Genomic DNA, 20,499 nt, shown 5'->3' with positions numbered 1-20,499 from the left:
AGTTGTGTTATAGTGATTGTGACTCAAGTGTATTTAGGGGAAATTCACCTATGTTGGGATCGATTTTGGTTTCTGATATCACTTATACGTATAATGGCGCATAAGAGTCTTTCAAACAATGAATCTAACATAGAGGTTCTGGTGTAACTATTTGAAGGTACTTGCCATCAGTATTCTCTTACAAAGAAATTATCTAGTAAAACCAAACCTCAAGCTATAAACTATATTCAGGAGTTAAGCCCTTGGAGCTTCCAGTGCCTGCATATGGATGAAACACATTGCCACTGCAAAATGATTTTTTATCCGAAAATAATTCCTTTTTAAATAATGAATTTCAGTTTGAATCCTTAACTCTGTGTTGCTGAATATATGTTAGATTTGTGTTTAATAACACAACAGTCTGACAAAGAATAAAAGGAAAACCTTGGCTGCTGCTACAAGAAATATGGCAAATTACACAGTGGAGGATGAGGTTGTATGAGGATGAGCCGGGCGCCTTTTGAGCTTTAAAATGAGACTCTGCAGTCTTGTCGTAGAGGCTGAACTGTTTTTGAGATTAAAGCCAAAAATGTCAACCAGCTCGTGGCGCTCAAGTTAAAGTCGAGGGATCACCAAAGTCTGTAGGATTCCTCCTCTGGGGAACACGAATGTATGTTCCAGATTTCATAGCAATCCATCCATTGTTGAGATATTTCAGTGTGGATCAACAGGCTGAGTCATGTTCCAACATGGCAGAAAAGAGCACACTGTAAAAATAAAGTATTTGTTTTAAGTTTTAAAAAAAGTTAGCATTCAAGCTGCCTCAAACTTTTAAGTTGACTGAATTTGAGAAGATGAGTTGAATTATTATGAAATTATCTCAACTTGACTCCTCAGATTCAGTCAACTTAAAATTTCAAGGCAGCCCAGACGCTACCTTTTTTTTAGGTTAAAACAAATAGTTTTACAGTGCATGCAATCTCAAATTTAAACCACGTGTATAATACATGAGAGAAATAATTAGCCTTTCCAAACCATGTAAGGATTTTTACATGAAAGTTTCTTGACATGACTTTTAAATCATGCCAAGGGTGAGTTTTTTTGACAGTTATTTTATACTTCAGTGATCATGGGTTCACTTTCCAATTTACAGAAATACTTAATCTGCTAAATGACCATTTTTCTATATCAGTTACTCGCCACATGTCATGTTGAATTTGAGATACTCTGAGTATCCTAAAAAGGCAAAAAATCTTCATGATTTGAAGGCAGTGGACCATGTTCTGCTACAGCAGAACAACTGTACTGAGCATACCACTATCCAGTGGTATAACAGATATTTTGATTTAGTTTTACCGTTGTTAGATGTGATCCCCACTGACTTTAATTAATGATGAAAGTAAGATTTTTTTTGGAATCTCCATTCACTGTGGAGGCATGCAAAAAAATCTTAACAAATACAATGCATTCTTTAAATCTTAGTTTTCCTAGATTTTTTTGTTATTTTTTTTTGTACACTACACACATTAGTAGTACTTGAACACAGATCCTAACATAAAAAAAAGAAAGTTGTGCCTAGTCCCTACACGGAAACAAATCAAAAAGATAGAAAGTGAGCGGGTCCCCTTATCATTTTTTTTATTCTTAATAAGTATTGTAACAGCTTGGCCTATCATCTGGTTCCTGAGAATCCATGTTACAAATTAAAAAGGATATTTTATTTCAAATTTAGCACCGTCTGATCTCGCTCGGCAAGGTGTAGATTTATTAACTGATCTTTTGCTCATTTATCTAGCGGGGCTACTTAAAACATCAAAGAAGCACTGAACAGGATCAGTGTAATGTCACTTATTTGTCTGCACACCTGCACCAGGATTTTTTAGGTTTATATCTTTAATCTGAAAATGAATTTCGGAACAAATATGTGAAATTTCTTTAGCTGTCAAGTTTCAGAGATAGAGAGGCAGAAGATGGTGGTTTGTGACTGGAGAGCCCCTCCCAAACACTGAGCCGGTGGAGGTGTTTGAATAACACGATCCCTCCTTTGCAGCACACCTCCCATGTGGTGCCCTTGACAAAAGCACTTAACCCTACATGCTCCAGCTGAGCTGCACTGTGGTTGTATTGAGCAACTCCCTGCAGTCACTTTGTGTGATTGAATGAGGCTAAAATGGTTGGTATTTAAAAAAAAAAAAAAAGGTGTGGATGATGAGACAGTGCTTAGTGTGAACCGTTTTTGAGCACCATTTCCGTATTGGTATTTTTAAGATGCTTTAAGAAACACACGTTATTGCACATTTTAAAGGATAATCCTCAGCTTCCGATGTACGGCAAAGCTAATATCTGTATGTGTATCTTCTCGTATCTGAGATGCCAGCCAAGCAGGCCATTGTTTGTTATTAGTGACATTTCCAGCCATGTTTGTAACAACAAAACCAGCTTTTTTTTTTAATGCTGGAAAATTTCCATGTTCTCTTTTTTTGCCTAAATCTAACCACATGTTAACTACAGCACTGTCACAACACATTCACGTTAAGACACAAACGTTAAAACATTTAAATTTAACAGGGTTTAAAGAAACGTACAATACCAACATTTATTCTTGTGATTGGGTTTAGGTTTTAACAAAAGGAAAAATATTACACCACATTGCATCTTTTTCATCAGAAATTAGAGGTTGTGTGTACTTCATGATTGGAAAAGGCCTAGATGAGTCTGAAATTGGTCTGAATTTCTGCTGTCTTGTTTCCATCCGAATGCAGAGCGCATTTTAACAGAATTACCATAAATTCTGTAAAATAAAATGCAAATAAATCCACTTTAATGCTCACATTTACTGTCAGCCACAACAGATGTAACTTGGCGTCCATAAATGTACTGCAAAACATTTGGTTGCTGTTTGTGTTAAATGTATTTTTTTTAGATTGTATTCAATTTTTTCTTTGTTTTTTTAACCTTAAATACAGTGCTCATGTCATTATAATTTCTTATATATAAATAAACACAATATTACAGCACTGCAGCATAACAGTTTTCCCCTTCAAATTGTATGCTTTTGTCTTCAACCATATAATAACTGTACAACTGAGTGAGTAACTAATTAGTAGCATCACTGTATAGCATCAGCTGTCTAACTGCCTCACTAATGGACTGAAACGACGTTTGACTCACGATGTCTGTCACGCTGACTGATATGACTGATACTTTTTGTGACTGGTTGAATGACCATCTGACAGAGCGGCTAACTGACTGATTGACTGACTGACTAAACAACCGAATATCTGAGGGAGTGACTGGCTGTGAGGGCAGCTGATTGACTGTCAGTTTAGTTTTAATACAAGGAGAGCAGCCATGTGTGTCCACGCCATGAGCAGGCTGAGTGACCAGCGGGCTAATAGCATGACCTCCTATGTAATACTGAAAGGAGAAGAGCTGTAGGGAGAGAGTGAGAGATGGTGACAGAAACAGACTAAGGGTATGGATGAAGAGCAAAAGAAAGGTGGGAGAAAATGAGTGGAAAAATAGAAATGAGAAAAAGAAATGTGGCAAGAAAAGAGCTGGAATTTTAAGGGCTGTCATGGTTTGTCGCCACTGCAGCCGCTCAGGTAAAAGTCCTGAGAGACGAGGACACGCTCCTATATTAGAGGACAAAGAGAACAGATTGGTAAGAGAGAGACGGAGAGGGAGAGAGGCAATACAATGGAGAAGATCAGTGCTTCTTAAGAGTGAAGAGATAGGGGCAAAAAAAGAAGAAGAGAGAAAAATTGTAGGTGTAGTACTTTGGCATTTTTTGGCATTCCTCTCTTTTTTCAGACTGTAGCTGTCATTAAATAAAAACACTCTTTTTAACAGTTTAGGTATTTCTTTTGTGTTGTGTCACTGTCATCTCTTCCTTATTTCTCTCCTCTAATTATTGAGTAATTTTTCGTGTGTGAAACAGCGCCTCTTTAAATGTTAGGTGAAAAATGAGTGGTTAAATACGGTATTGCACACTGTTGTCCGCAAGGAGACCAAGCCGAGGTGACGTCCCGTGGTAAAAAAATAAATAAATAAATAAATAAAAGCAGAATGATTAAGCAATCAGGTGAGGCTGTCGTCATGACACTGCTCACCTGTGATTAGCCAGGACTGTGTCAAGGGAAGCCGCCCACCTCACACCAATCAAATCAAAGTATCGTCATCGTCACGTCACTGAATGAAGTAACGGGTAATTAGCAAGTTTGTGTTGACATCTCGGTAGCAAAATTAGCAAGTGTGGTTATGAAGGCTGTAGATTTGAAGAAAAAACATTTTTACATAACTACCTCTGCAGGAACAACTTAAGATAAAATCTGACGGCAGGCCAACGTCAAAACTAGAGCTACACACAGAGAGGAAGAAAGGTTTTCGGACTTTCAATGAGGAGAATTACGTCCGCACCGAGTGGCTAGCTGCTAGCACTAAACTTCGGCGGTTATTTTGCTGGGACTGTTTCCTTTTTAATAAGGATTACTCCTCACTGAACAATTTTTGGGTCACCACAGGATTCACCGACCTTGCTAACCTGTCCCAGGTAATTGAGAGGCACGGTAAATCAAAAAGTCTGCTGTGAAATGCTGTGAAATTGAAGCTTGTTGGACCTCTCGGGATTTATGAGGCTCTGGACTTTGTGAGAAATGTTAGCACAAAGAAGCACAGTGAGCAGGTGAAGAGGATATTTTGGTGAGACTTATTGTTGTACCTCGCACGTGAAGAACAAGCATTTGGGGGACATGATGAGGCCTCTGGCGTAAACGTCTTCGCTGGGAGGACTTGGACTAGGGAGTGAGCCAGCACCAAGAAGGAGAGGAGGACACTGTATCATCTTTCCGACGTTGTTTACTTCCAGGTTGTTGACAGTATAGTATTGCACATGACGCAGAGATTTGCAGATATGGAGCACCTGAGTTTTTTGTTTTTTTCCTCGGGTGCTGGATCACACATTGTTTTCATCTTTCTGCAAGCCCGCTGCATTTCCCAGCAGTGAGTTGGCTCAGACGTATCCATTGTTTGACGAGCAGAAGTTAAGAAATTAACTGCACACGCTGAACAACAACAAGCCACCAGCAGAGCTGCTACATCTTCTTATTGAAGATGACCTACAGGGCACACTCTCCGAGGTCTACAAACTGCTGCAGCTTATGCTCACGATATCGACCACCAGCACATCAGCAGAGTGCTTATTTCCTTGTCTTAAAAGGATAAAAACATATCCGAAAAACACATGTGGACAGGGCAGGCTTGTTAACTTAGCCAAGATATCCATTGACTCTGTTGTTGTGGAGGTTCTAAAGGCCAGACATGGTTATTGACCACAGTGAAAGACAGGAGAATGGCGTTCTTCTTCAAACAGGGTGAGTAAAATGCACTTTTTCTGTGCTTTACTGGTTACTGAACTGTCTTTTTAGCTATACGTGTTATTTTTGAGATGGTTATAGTTGTTATTGCTTTGCTTGCCTCGATTAAGCTGCATGTGCCACTCTGCTGAAGTTATTGTTTATTGAGAAAATCAGCACCACGGACAGCGGCCTTCCTGAATAGGTGCAGTGTCAGGTGTGCTGTTTATAGTCATTGGTACTGGGTTGTTTTGTTGCTGTTTTTTTTGGTCATGCAGCATAATGAAAATTTTGGCTACTAGATGGTTAGGAAATGTGGAAAGTGTGAATCTCAAGCACATACAGCGTGCAAGTTGTGTATGACGTGGATGTAAAGCTTAACATCGTCTGATTACCTTTGTGAATGAATGCTATTTTTTTCAAATCTGAACTGTGCATTAAGCGGCTAGTTGTGCATCTGAGTGGGCGGTTGAGTAACTTAATAAGATGTTTAAGTCAAGTCAAGAGAACAATGTATGTGTGTGTGAGTGAGTGACTGAGGGAGGGAGAAAGAGAGCGTGTGTTGGTGGTCAAAGTGTCGGTTAGATAACAGGCGTGTGTAAGTCCTGGTAAAATGATACTGGGCGCTCTAATAGGTCATTTGGTTACATGAAATAGCTACATACAAGCTGCAACAAACTCTTTTCTGTCCCCCCACCCCCTAAAAAGCAAATAGATTAGAGGTTTTGTCTCACTTGGCTTCCTCAAAAAAAGCAAACCCACGGCACGCCACTGGTGTAGTAGTCAAAAAGATCGCCTCTATGACCCTTTGGGCAACAAAAAATATGGACTGTGACTGGTTGTGTGTAAATGCAGCTGTGTCAAGATTGTAAGTTTGCACGCCTATTCATTTTGTGCTTCATTTGTCTGTGTGTGTCTGTTTCCCTGTCCCCTTGGGCTACCTACATTTCCTAGAGGGCATAACAAATGTTGATGTATGTTAAATTCTCTCGGGGTGTTACAGTCAGGATGACGCCACTGACATTGCACTTTTGCCTATGAAATGGCCTTAAACCGTAAGTGCAGGTAAGAACAGCAAGCACTATTGATTGTTTTTGGATTGCACCCCCTCAGCATGACTGTATCTGAGTCCTGCCTGCAGAAACATTTTGAGGGAGGAGTTGATATCAATGTGAGCGATAGGATTAAGGATATCTAACCTGCAATAAGCTCAGCTGCTAACTAGCTGTGCCTGGAGATGTACAAATAACAGATGCAGCCTCACTCTCACTGTTGGACAGTGTGTGTGTTTTTTTATGTATTTTATGATGCTCATTCAGTATTTTGATTTCTACCAAAACATGTTCACATGCTCTAATGCAAAACCCAAACATACTTGTGCTGAAACACCTGCATTTACCCCCCGTCTGAAACACTGCATTTTTAAAAAGCCCTTCTGAAATAGCCCAGTCTGCTCTAATTGGTGTGCTTCCAGGTTTTTCAATCTGCGCTCTTGGCGAGTTTGTACGATCATTATTGCCAAGGGAATGACAGTAACAGAGTATAGCAGCATGTTTTCCTGTGAAAAAACACCCATAAAAGCCTCTAAACCAAAATATTTCAAACCAAACATGTTGCAGCAGGAATGCAATTCAAAAGTGTGGAGAGTTTTGCAACATCATCAACCAAAATCCCATTTATCTGATGTTAGCGTATAACTACATGTAGCAGTGTATTTTTAGTTAAGGAATGCCTGTAATGGAGTATATGAGTGTATGATCTGAAATCAAGGAGAAATAAATGACATAGGCAGCCAAGTTTACATGTTATCTTAATCTTAGCACGTAGCTACAGGCGGCAGTATACTTTTGCCCCAGGAAATAACCAGGTAACGGAGTATAGTGCCACTTTCTACCTTATAAAAATGTTGGAAAGGAGTAATTTTACCTAAGTTTACAATAATATCTGATACTTTGGCCATAATTTATATAACCAGCAGACACTGTAACATTATATAGACTTCATGACAGGAAATAATGAAAAGCATAATAGGTCCCCTTTGAGTTGAGAAACATACTATTTCTTTCCATTACTTGCCATGGCCATTTATGTTTGTATCATTTTAGCAGCTCCCCCTAATTTTTAGCAGCCATACTAAGGTAAAATGGCACAAACACGAATATATTCTTTACTTGAACCACACCAGAGTAATGAATTAAAACATGATCTGTTAAAATATTGTCACATATTTTTTTTTTTTTTTTTAATTTCTAATTCTTCCTCAGAACATTGATATCAGACAATTCTGCAAAACCCTGGGTTGCATTCATAGCATATTAGTGCCGCAGCCACAGTGGAGTTAGAGGACAGAACATGTTTTATTTATTTAAAATTTCTTCAGTAAATGTCAGGGTTCAGTATCAGGCCGTATGAATCAAAGAGCGGATGCTTTATTCTACCAATTTACACATTCAGCAAACAAACAGGGAGCAGGAATGGAAGAGATGTCATTTTCTCAGTAGCGGGAGCTGCAATTGCTGTTTTCTCTGATATTGAATGCAGCAAGTTTGAGTGTGTGACTGGGTAGAAATTCAGTGAAAAGAAAGAAGTCTTGAAATTAAGGTAAATTGGAAGACACCATTGTCAGGCACTCTCTCGAAAAGGAAACTCCAGCAGTTCAAAATAATCCAAGGACTAGTGATACATGACTTTGAAGTGGAGCAATTTGAACAATGTGACATGAAGCTTATTTTCCTTTACTGAATGTGATATGACAAAATTATCGTGGGGCTTCACACTACACTTATGCTGAGTGATGTATGCCAGGCTGAGGGCAGCAGCTCCTTCTATTTACTGCCAGCTACACCTGCAGCACTGTTGTTTTTTCAGTCCGTTAATGTGAGAATAACTGTGAGAGAGAGCTCCCATTTTAATGTGCTGACTGTACCAGATCATTAGAATATCACCTGAAGACATTCTGTTGTTTAGGCCTGTATTTCTTATTGTTTTAATTGAATGGGAAAGCCACCGGCACACACACACACACAATTGATATCATTAAATTTTAACATAGGGAAAAATATACTTTGTCTAACTGGGGGGAGTAAGAAACTTAGGAGAAAAGGGTAAAAACGTCTGGAAATGTTTGCAATCATAACACAAATTGGCCTGTGTTTTGAGGTTTATGTGGAATTGTGAATTTTTCCTTTTTGGTGCCAGTTTGGTTATTTTGAGGCTGCAACCAAATTCACCTACACGATGAAAGTTGGTGTGAAAGTTGTGTTTATGCAGATCACAACTCAGCCTCAGATTATGTTTTATTGCAAATGCAAGAACAATTTATGTCATCAGTGCTGTTGGTCAAGGCTGCGACCCCTCTTATCCTGTATTTTTAACCCAAACACAACATTGATAGTGGGCAGTTATGGTAACATGCAGTGTATGGCTAGAAGTATACTAAGCAGGGGTTGTCAGCTCCTGTTTGTATATTGCCATATGTGAAAGCCAACTACAGATTGGCTATGTTTGCGTTCCCCCGCCCTGTATCTGTCATTTCTGTATTTTCTGGCGCCTGATCACTACCTTTTGATTAAGTTCTGACTTCAACATACAAAGCAGAAAAAAAGAAGAAAATAAGAAAATACACACAGGGCAGAGTCTCTGCATATGAATACATTGCCACACACTTGTAGTGCGGGTCATTAGTGATGATTGAGGGGGATGATTGAGACTCTATGTATTATTTAAATTGTGATGTTTTTGTGTTTTTGCGAAATTGGAAACGGATGAGCTGCAATGATAGAGCCTCACCAAGAAGCTATGCCAAGGAAATATGTATTTAATAAGAATCACTATTTTTCTGACAAGTTCTCATATAGCTTTGACCTTTCAATCTCGACTTTTGAGACCACAAGTGCCAACATATACTTCTCATTACATAATCTTTGTATTATGTTTCTTACTCCTGAGGATATCTGTGCAAATGTCTCATGGAGTCCTGAACATTTGATCTTGGTGCTCAACTCAAGTTGGGGTAATTCCTCAAAAAGTAATACCTTACTTTTAAAGAAGTATTGCATTACTTTTATTAATGACTCACTGTAGAAATAATTAGTTACACTGGTGTTGCATTGCTTTTGCATTAATCCACAACATCACAGAAGATCCATTATCAGGTAATTGGTAGTCAACAACATAACGGTAAACCATATATACACACATCAGCACCAAACAAGACTCAAAAGAATTATTGATGTATTAAACTATGAAAGTGGTTGTCCTTTCCAACACTGCCTAATACAAATATTAATTTCCTCAAAATAATATATAAATAAGGGTATTTTATCAAAACATCTTTATCTAGTACTTGCAATCAATATTATTACTCGTGAATACAAATTGTCCAACAACTGAAAACAAGCTCCTGTTTGTCCATGTAGTTGTTGATTTTTTTTGCCCATAATGCCGATAATTGAAGATGTCCCCCACAATGTATGGAGAAAAAAAAAAGAAGTAATGACTTGACATTAAATGCCTCTAAAAACAAAAAGAAAGGTTTTTTTCCCGTAATATTCCGTGCTTAACCCACTCGAAAGCAGGCTGGATGTTCACTGTAGTACCTCCTGTTTCACGTTAGTGTACATGTCAACCAGCATCAGTGAACAGCTGTGTGTGCTGCTCCAACCTGGTTGCCCCCCCCCCCACACACACACACACACACAAATCATGACTGCAGATTTAGCTTGTGGATGTTGAACTTTTTCCTGGTAGCAGTATTTTTTTTCTAATTTTAAATGCTGATTATCTTGTAGCCTACAGGACATCCAAGTTAGAGCTTTTTTAACCACCTGGTTTCAAAGCTACACCTTCACACCTTTGAGCTGCTTCAGTTTCCTACAGTTTCCTGCCGAACAGACTCACTGTAGTAAATGGGGGTTAAGTGCATCACTCAAGGGTGAGTAGATGGCAGTAACTGAGGGAGGACAGAGTGCCCACCCATTCAGCTGAGTCCAGATCTTTCCATCTGCTTTGGACAGAAGGCTGCGTTTCAAGGGATGCTGGGACTCCTGTTTGATATTTTATTCAACTGAAATGACCCTGTTTCCTCAGGAAGAGTACAGCCAAGACTAAGATACACACACATACTGGTGAAAACACCCTCTCTTGAGTTACCTCACATTTATGTGCATTTTCTAATGTCACCAGTAATGATATTAGTCACAATATCAAAAATAACAATAATCTATAATATTATTAACTATAATAATAATACTACTACTACTACTACTACTACTAATAATAATAATAATAATAATTATAATTATAATTATAAATGTATTCATAGAATCTAATTATTTTAATAATACCATGAATTATAAAAGTTCTTATCATTGACCATCAACATGTCATTGTAATCATTTATTCATTGTCATCATTTATTTATGTATCATTTATTATTTATTATTATTAAAATAAAAAAAACATACTATAACTTTACTCTTAAATTAAGATCTGATAAGATAAGAAATGATAGTAGAAATAGTGGAAGCAACAGTGTTACTAATAAAAGTGATAATAATAACGCCAACAATAATGGCAGTAGTAATAATGATGATACAATTGATAATATTAATAATAACAACAGCATTGATTAGGATAATATTAACACCAATAATTTTAAAAAATTTTCAGCAACATTATTAATAATATGTATTAATGTATAGTAATTAATATATAGTCCTTGATAATGTCATTGTTGAATTACTGTCCTTTTATTTTGAGTCTTTTACTTTGAGTCAATAATCAGCTGTAGGGAAGTTTAAGCAAATAGTTTAAAAATACAAACGCTGTAAAACTTTCTTACACTGGTACTTCACACAGTCCGACACCCTGGAATCTTGGTTATAGACACACTGATTCCTGCCAGCGTCTCTGTCTGTCTCTGTCTGCGTCCTTGACTTTGACTCATCGTTTGTAAGCCTGTTTCTTTCTACATATCATTGAAGGACAGCCCTTACCCCCTCAATGAGATGCTATTGTGCTATTAGTGAAGCTACACAAACACACACACACACACACACGCACACCGCCATCTTGATTGAGCGACAAGGTGAAGAAAGACTCAATCTGATGGATGTAATTTTCCGTCATCACCTCTTCCCTCTCTCAGCTCCAGTTTTTAAACTCGTCCTCCGTTTGCCCTCTCACACTCATATCTGTATTTTCTGTGCTCCTATTTATCTTCAGCCTGCGTGTCCAGTTCAGGGTGCTGGAGCATATCCCAGTACACAAAAGAAGTGAAGGTGTACACGGTTAAGTGCACACAACACGTTCACATTTAGTCCTATGGATGATATAGACTTGCCAGTTCACTGGACCTTCTTGTGTTTGGATTGTTTGAGGAAGCACTCAGAGGAATCCCACAGGAGAACATGGCAGAAAGGCCTGAGGTTGTCAGTGGGTCTGAACTTAGGAGTTTTCTTGCTTGAGGCAACAGAGCTACCCAATGAGCCACTGTTGGGGTTACCGTTCCTTAGAGGTCTCTTTCTTGCCCAAATGTGTGTTTATCTGACTGGATTCAAACTCACAACTTTTCGGTTCTGGCTCTGAATCATTCATAGCATGTATTAAGTCTTACTAACCACTGTTCCTGACAGACGTGACTCTAAACAATGGCTGTCTGACTTTGGGGGAATTTGCTGTGAATTCACTGTGGATAGCACGGGTAAAGTATCGGAGCACTTTAAAAGGATTACTTGTGCTTAATGAAGTTTGAAACTAATGAATAAGCAAGCAAAAATGTGTTATTATGGTGCACTGCACCAAGCATTTACATGTTTAAACAGATAAAAACTTTATAGGATTCTAGAATTTAAAGGAATATTTTCACATTTTGGAAAATGATTTGCTTCTTGTGTGCAAAGCAAATATAAAGCTACAGCCATTGGGTGGTTAGCTTAGCATAGCATAAAGACTAGAAACAGGTAGCTGTGCTCGTCTGTTCAAAATCTGAACCTGTGCCTACCAACACATCTAAATGTTAGATCTTGTTGTCAAATCTTTGCAAGAACAGACGTCCTGGACTCTTGTCATCACTCTGACCAACCAGGACAAAGTGCCACATGTAACTGCACAACTAGAGAGCCCTTCTCCGCCCGGCCATGTTCCAGCAGCTCAAGCTGAGAGGGGCCCCTCTAGACTATTGTTGCAAGTCCAGCAGATGTGCTGCAGTGCATTTCCGAAAATATGATATGATTTTGAGGATAAATGCATTTTTACAAAACAGCCACAAATCTTTGATCCTGATGTCCTTCATAACTTGACTTTTAATAGAATTAACTTTGTCTGTAGGCTACAGCATAACAAAGCTGGAAATTGCAACTATAACCAAAATTATAACAGACAAAGAAAGAAACAAATTATGATAGAAGCAAAAATATCAATATCTGTTATGGCGCTGTACAGCAGGCGGGCTAGAACATCCAGAATGGAACGGTCCTCTTGGCTTCCTTACAGTCAAAATGGTGGCGAGGATAATGAAAATGGTGAAGAAGGTATCCATCCTTTCTGCACTTCGCCCCTAACTCAGTGGCACTTCTACTCAACATTTTTTCCAATTACTTTTGCTGTTGTGATATGATCCTAAGTCAGCCTAATCATCACAAAATTTACACCACAGCGCTTATACTTTTCTTCAGTGACCAGCACTGGTCATGGGTCTTCTCAGACCCGCTTGGGTATTACACATAAAAGAAAAGAATGGAACTTGACTGACCATAATAAAATGTGGACCTGGACCTGGTTTTGCAGGATTTGTAGAGACACATGTAGACCTCTAATAAGTGCACTTGTTAGTCAAGGGTGGATCATCATTAGGAGAAGAACTTGAATATATATACATATATTGCACCACACTCACGGAGAGCAGAGTGTATCCTGGGCACAGAGGGAGCAGCACAATGCCAGACGCAGTGAAATTGAAACTTAACTGCTGATTGCGCTGAGTCGAGAAGTTTGTGTTCCTCCGCCTCTACAGCAGCTGTTCCTCTCATCCATTTATCTGAGCTGATCAGCTCTGATCAGATTGACTGATCAATTACCCATCCTGCATCTCAGACTCCAGAAACTGCAGCTGAGTAAAAGTTGGCCCAGCTCTTTTTGTTCCGCCTACAGTAAAGTGATACATCATACAGAGTAGTTACTAAGTAGTCCTTCAGTACTTTATGATCTACAGCTTATTGTCAGACCATCATGAAGTAATGAGACTACTTACTGACTACTCAGTATAATGTATCACTTGCCTACAGGTGGAACAAAAAGGGTAAGTAATTATTAAGTAATGAGCAATTAATGAGTCATTGCTGGATTGTGCCGCTCCCGGGCTGATTCCAAGGTTATCAGAGATGACTCATGAGGAAGGTGGTCTTACTCTTTCATTCGGATTCACAGATACTTACAAACTAATAGTTGCCTTTTGATAAATTAATATTGCATTTCCCAGTCTGTGCTTGAGTAACTCGTCATTATTTGCTATAAAGACCTTGTTTCGGAGATATATAGGACCTACTCATTAATGATTGATTAATTCTCAGGTTGGCCTTCTGAATGAATAATGAGTAAATAAGCAGCAGCTGTGCCAGCAGGTGTCTGATTACAACTAGGCAGGTGATGGAGGCTAGTGGCCAGGTGAAGAATTACAAAAATAAACAAAAGCATTTCATTGCAGTTATCTTGAAATAAAATAAAGCAGACTGTTTCAAATTTAACAACATAAACTTTCTGAATGAATTTCCCGTAAAAATGCTTTTCAATGCATCTGAATGGCATCAGCTGACAAGCAAATTCTAAAATTTAGATAATTCTTTGATTAATATTTTCCTTGTCAGCAGACAGGAAGTAAACATGGAACTGAGCTGTTGCCAAGCAATGCAATTCCAGTAAAACGGTCTATAGGTTTCTTTTTAAAACAACATCTTTTAAATAAATTATTCTGTTAAAATTAATGTGAGAGGTGTCAGGAGCCCAATTCTAGTTGTCTCTTTCTTGCCATTTATTCATTTATTTATTTATGTATTTATTTATGTATTGATGAAAAATAAAATTTAAATCACTCAAGTTAACCATTGAACCCCCATAGACCTTTTTACAGGTTGAAATGTAAACTGTTTCCGGGAATTACCAACTGTTTACAAGAAGTTGGTAGTTCAGTTTACATTTGAACCTGTAAAAAGGTTGATGGGGGTTTAATGCTTAATTTCAGTACTTTAATCTAAACATTTTGCTGTTGCTGGAGACGTGACGCCCTTCAGACTCCAACATGTACGGCCCCCCAGTGGATCTGTCTTTTAAAGATATCAGCCATATTACAGGTAATATGATATTATAGTCCTTCAACTGATAGTTTATCTGAGCTTGTTAACTTTACAGTATATATCTTCTAGTATGTATGATTTCTTATTTCTTCATACATAAATATTCCTGCAGTTCTCCTGGGGACTCAGCTTTATAATAACTACAGGGTGTGCTAATATTTATCATAGGATTAACATACCTTTGAAAGGTTTTTTTTTTCAGCCCACCTAAGTTTCTATTTAATCAAATTCCATTTAGTGGCAAGATTTCATGTGTCGGCTGCTGTGATTAAAGTTTCCTACCATTTGTACTGTATTGTCTACATGCAGTTACAAACTAGACACAATTCTGCAATGAATAGGACACCAAAAATAGACTACAGTGTTAAATTATTTGACAGGAAATAGTAAAAGATAAAGTGTAAAGAGCACTGCAGTGCTTCAGCTGAGATAAACTATTTCAGCAGCATAAATATGTTTGCAAATATTTCAGCCAGGGCTTGATTTTCACTTTAATTGCTTTATTTGTGGTTCAGGTGCATTGGCGGAGGTACCCCGAATTGGCCTGCGGCCTTTAAACACAAACTCAGAAGGCAAGTATCTGAGTCGCTGTTTACGTGTTAGTAACAACAGCATCCCTGACGTCACCGGCCTCCAGCTGGTTCTCACCCACTTTCTGGCTCAACCATCAATGATTGGCTGGTTGGACCTGTCCTTCAACAAAATCAGATGCATAAACCCGGTGAGACTTCTCACTGTATTTTTTTTCACATGGCATACAAATGTTTGCTTCCTGTGTTTGTTTTTTATTTTTTTTAATGTACAACTTTCCTTTATTAATACTCTCTTTTTGAGGGATGTTATAATTCAAAAGTCTAACCTTCTACCACTGTTATGCTTAAATGACTTAACTGCATGGCTTAAATTAGGATTCAGCTCATACTTACTGGTATAATTGATCATAATATGATTTGATTTAAATTTGAAACTTTGATGCAATGAGTGAGGGTGTGTTTTTGTGTTTCAGGTTTTGTGTGAGCTGCGTGAACTGCGCGTGCTATACCTTCATGGCAACGGCATCTGGAACCTGTCAGAGGTCGACAAGCTGACGAAGCTGCAATATCTACATACCATCACGCTTCATGGAAATGCTATAGAAAAAAACATAAATTACAGGTGGAGACTTTATTTTCATTCAGTTTAAACTGCTTTTCTCTCCAACTCACTTATACACACATTGTGCTTGGTTGCTAGATGTTTGGCTATAAAATGCTGTGATTTGCCACCATCGTTCCTGGGTTAGAACAAAACAGATACGTCTCATTGAACACAACCAGACATATGCATATTTAAGGAAAGGGTCGCTTGAGTGACAGGCTTTCTTTAAGGTGTCGCTACAGTGTTTGAGTCAGATTCACCCCTCACTCTTCCACAGCTCCAACCTCTTAATCCAAATTTTGGTCACTTCTGACTCCATAAAAACCAAGAGGACAATGGCCAAAATGCCAGACTCAAAACATCAGTCCACAAACTGAGTGACATCATAGTAGCTACATCAATTATTTATACAGCTTATGGGTGACACAGCATGTGGGACGTACAAATAGTCTTTTTGTGATCAAAGTATTCCTGGAGATCAAGCACATCAGTTTACATCCCGTTATCATCTACATATTGACAGATATACACACACACACTCACACACACACACACTAAGAAAAAAGTCACCCTTCATTGATTAAGTTTCTCATGCATTCAGCTTCTTGATTTAATTTTCATCTCTTTTCATAATATTGTTTATTTGAAATGTCAGTAAAGTACAGATAAGGTCTCCTTTGCATAGACTGAAAGATAATGTCTTTATTCAGCTATACATTTTCAGTTTAGTTCATTGAGGCACACTAAAATGTCTATGGAGCCTTTGAATATGATAAAGTGTGTGTATGTGTTTCTGTGCGTTTAGGAGACATGTGATTTCTGCCCTGCCTCGATTAAAGACCATGGATTTCAGTGCTGTGACACGTGAAGAGCGAGTCTTGGCAAATGTTTACTGCTGCAAACGTGGCAAAAACACCAACGAGAGTCTCCAGTAACTGTCACCAACTCATTAGGTCATTCATTTGGTTAATCGACTTTCAACCCACTGCTGAAACTGCCCTGGAATTAAATGTTTTCTCTTTAAAAGTATTTGTATCCTGTTGAATTGATTCATTAAATGATGTAAAGCTGGCTGAAATAATTTCTTTTTTTGTTTGGCTGGTCTCTTCTTTTAGTTAGTATGGATAAATAACAGTAAAAATAGTAATTGACTGAACAACACGTTGATACAATAAGTAATATCTGAAAAGTGTCAAAAAGCATCAAAATAGAGCTTGATTATTAAAAAACATGTCAGTGGAGGATCCCATCCCCTGTACCCTCTGACACAGGTTCTAGCTTAGCCCCTAAAATCCAAAAATCTTAGAAAAGTCCTAAAATTGTAGAATTGGCCTAAAATCTTAAAAATGTCCTAAAATCCCAGAAATGTCCTGAAATCCTATAAACTTTCCTAAATTTACAGAAATGTCCTAAAATCTGAGAAACATGTATGGGACTGCTGTAACTGGCCCCTGGCCTCCTGTCATTTTACAAAACTGGCCCCCAAGTAAAGCAAGTTGAATATCCCTTTTTGAATATCCCTTGGTTTATTCATATACATGTTTAACTTTTAATGAGAAAATAAGCATTGTGTGTGGTCGTAAAATATGAGAGTTTTACCTCTGTGTTTACAGATATTACTAATGTCAACAAATCAATAACAGCACAACATTACAACAGGATTATAGATTGTGCCTTCAGTGTGTGAGCTGACCATTCTCGCCTTTTTAATGTAGTTTAATTTACCTTTGCCTTAGAGAACACAACTTGTATGTTTTGTTTATGTTTTGCCTTGTGGGAGTTCGAATTATGTGCAAACAAGAGCACAATTACAGGTCACCTAAACTGTATCTGAAATATAAAGCTATGTACATGTGTATTTTATTAGTAACATATATGGATGATGGGCTTGGCATCAGTGTGAGGACCCGATTCGCGGACAAACGCATGAATGCAAGTGCATCATACACACACACACACACACACACACACACACACACACACACAGACACACACAAATAATACAGAAATGAATGTGATATGTTCAGTTTGCATTGTAAACAACTTTAGGTCTTTGCTATTACTGTCTGGTCTCGTTAGAGAAGAAATGTGGACCATAAATCAGCCCCGAGGTTGATTTAACTGGCTGTCCTCCAGGCTCTATTTGGTGCAGAATCGTGTATCAGTGTTCCCCCTCTGCAAAACCTTTAATTGGTGGGATGGAAATGCCCCTGAATCAGCATTTAGACCATGTGACTTGAAAGCTAGCCACTGACACCAATACTAATGAAATCGTTTTTAACTGAATTTAAAAACCTGGAATTGATTCTTGCATAAAGTAATTCTGTATGACAGTATTTAGACCTGCAATTCCCTTGATACTTGAAACATGCTTCTTTTTAAACAGCATGTGGACCATGTGTTTCAGACTGTGCAGTGAAGCCGATATCAGTGAGTGTCTTTCAGTCAGGATGGCAGGTGCTCTCAGCAGGACGCCTCGCTTTGACTGTACAGTGCCTCAGGAAACACTCACATGCACTTTACAGAGTCTAACTGATGGTTAGCTACTGTACATGAATGTCACTCTTACTGTTGATATTTCAGATGTGTTTTTCTATTTCACATGCTGAATACTGAAGTGCAAGAAATTAGGTAGTCTGTTATGTAGCAGCAATGTGAACCATTTCTTAATGACAGATACTTACAGCTCTAACTGCTTTAAAACTGAAGTGTTATTTCCTAAATGTTCCACATGTATCCCATTTGATTTTACAGGATACAGTATTCATAGCCCTGCAATATACAGACTAAGAAAGTCATCCCAAAGATCAGTGCAGCCTCATGCTCGCACTTAAACACTAAGTGTGAGCCTGATGCCTAACATCTAGTGCTGTTAAATCTGCATTGTTTGGACTAACTTTCCTCCAGAGGAGAAGCGAGACAGCTCTTGGGAAAAGTTAATGCCAGCTTAATAAAGAATGTGCTATCTTTTGTTTTTATCAAGGATAAAGACCCAAATGAAAAAAGTATTTATAGCCTGCTATATAGAGGTTGTCCCAAAGGCCAACATAGCCTTTGCTCACGCATTAACAGTTAATGTCTGCAGCAGTGTTATTAAATCTGTATTGTTTCGGCCAACTTTTCTCCAGAGGCGAAGAGAGCACGATTCTTGGCTAAAATTATTGTTATCTTACTTAAAACTAAGCTACCTTTTGTTTATCAAGGATAAAACCCCAAATTAATATTTATAGCCCTGGCTTCAAAGTGTCCCAAAGGTCAATGCAGCCACATGCTTACATTTTTAACAGTTAGCCTGAGGCTAATCTCTACAGTAGTGTCGTTAAATCTTTATTGTTTGGGCTAAGTTTTCTCTAAAGGACAAGAGAGCCAGCTCTTGGCTAAATTAGTGTTTGCTTATAAAGGATGTGCTACCTATTGTTTTATCAAGGATAAAGAAACAAATGAGTATGGTATTAAAACCCCTGTGATTTAGAAACTGAAAACTGTCCCAAGGGCCAACACAGCATTTGCTCCCATGTTAACAATTAGTTTAGGGGATAATGTCTGCAGCAGTGTTGTTAAAGGTTCAGCGTGTAGGATTTTGTGGCATTCAGTGGTAAACATGTAGATCTGAAACCTCACCTATGACGAGTGAATGGAGGAAAATATGAATGGCCCATCTGGGAGCCCCAGGAAGAGTGCCAGGCTTTGGAGCAAATTTCTCCAAGTTCAAGTTTATTTGTCATATAAATTAAAAAAAGTACAGTGCACATTTGATGCAATGAAATGCATTATGCCTTGGCTCTCTCTCAGCCCTTAAAACCAATAAATAGCACAATAAATCAAAATACATAACCTGGGAATAAAATAGCAGCATTAGATTAAAACAACAGCAGCATATAATTAAAACAATAGACAACATCATGTAGACAACATCTGTCTCTGATGTTAGTCTACATGTTGTGTCACTACATTGCAGCCAATTTGTAAATCAAGGCAAAATGTTTTCGTCAACTCTTAATGGAGACTTATAGCAAAGGGTTAAACATTTGAGTTTAATGAGATACCTGAAACTTAAATCAAAATCCTGTATTTTTACATCCTGTGAACTACCTTTTTAGATTTGACCATCATTCATGGCAGATACGCATTACTGGAGTGCAATATAAATTGGATGGGTATAGTAATTAATCATTATCTATGTCACATTTCTCATCTCATAACTTTTAATAAACAGCTGTGTCAATCACAGTCGTGCATGATGAAAATGACTCACCAGATACAGTAGAAGCAGTGCGGATTGGCCTAACCAAGTGGAAAATAGTATTGTTATCCTGAAGATTCAGAGTGGCAAGGTTCAAATATAATGCACCACAAATATGCATCCAAATGTGTTTGCCAACAGTTGAGTTATGATGGTATTCATGATTAATAAGCCTTAATTTTGTTTACTGAAACACAATACTGGCTAAAAAAAAAATCAGCACACAGGTCCTGGTGACTGACTTGTGGACATTTTTTGGCCAGATCTCATAGTGCAACTACACTACTGTGGGTAGAAACACATTATCAGTAGGTGTGAAGCAGCTGGCAAAGCAAGTTACCTGTTTTCCTTTCTTTCCAAAACAACACAGCGTGTGCCATGGCAGTGTGACAGTGTGACAATTTTATGGTGAAAAGGAGAGCCCAGAACAGATCTG

At 38.1% G+C, this 20,499-nt stretch overlaps 2 protein-coding genes across 2 annotated transcripts in view; both read left to right on the top strand.

The window, feature by feature from the left end:
- Nucleotides 1-20,499, top strand: part of LOC121959055 (protocadherin-15-like) — a 398,851-nt gene that overhangs the window by 118,247 nt on the left and 260,105 nt on the right. The window lies entirely within an intron of this gene.
- Nucleotides 14,629-16,767, top strand: LOC121958439 (leucine-rich repeat-containing protein 51-like). Its single transcript, XM_042507348.2, has 4 exons — nucleotides 14,629-14,680; nucleotides 15,199-15,404; nucleotides 15,690-15,838; nucleotides 16,626-16,767. The coding sequence occupies exons 1-4, from the start codon at nucleotides 14,629-14,631 to the stop codon at nucleotides 16,753-16,755; spliced, it is 537 nt and encodes a 178-aa protein (XP_042363282.2). The 3' UTR covers nucleotides 16,756-16,767.

The sequence above is a fragment of the Plectropomus leopardus genome, chromosome 19 (genome assembly GCF_026936395.1).
Source record: "Plectropomus leopardus strain MGB_pleo_1.0 chromosome 19, ASM2693639v1, whole genome shotgun sequence".
NCBI classification, from domain to species: domain Eukaryota; kingdom Metazoa; phylum Chordata; class Actinopteri; order Perciformes; family Serranidae; genus Plectropomus; species Plectropomus leopardus.
The sequence above is the reverse complement of the archived record's forward strand: the minus strand, read 5'-3'. Positions and strand labels throughout refer to the sequence as shown.

Coding starts and splice junctions, on each gene's coding strand:
- LOC121958439 (XM_042507348.2), top strand. CDS start 14,629: ATGTACGGCCCCCCAGTGGATCTGTCTTTTAAAGATATCAGCCATATT. Junction 15,405..15,689: donor AAATCAGATGCATAAACCCG/GTGAGACTTCTC, acceptor TTTGTGTTTCAG/GTTTTGTGTGAGCTGCGTGA. Junction 15,839..16,625: donor GAAAAAAACATAAATTACAG/GTGGAGACTTTA, acceptor CTGTGCGTTTAG/GAGACATGTGATTTCTGCCC.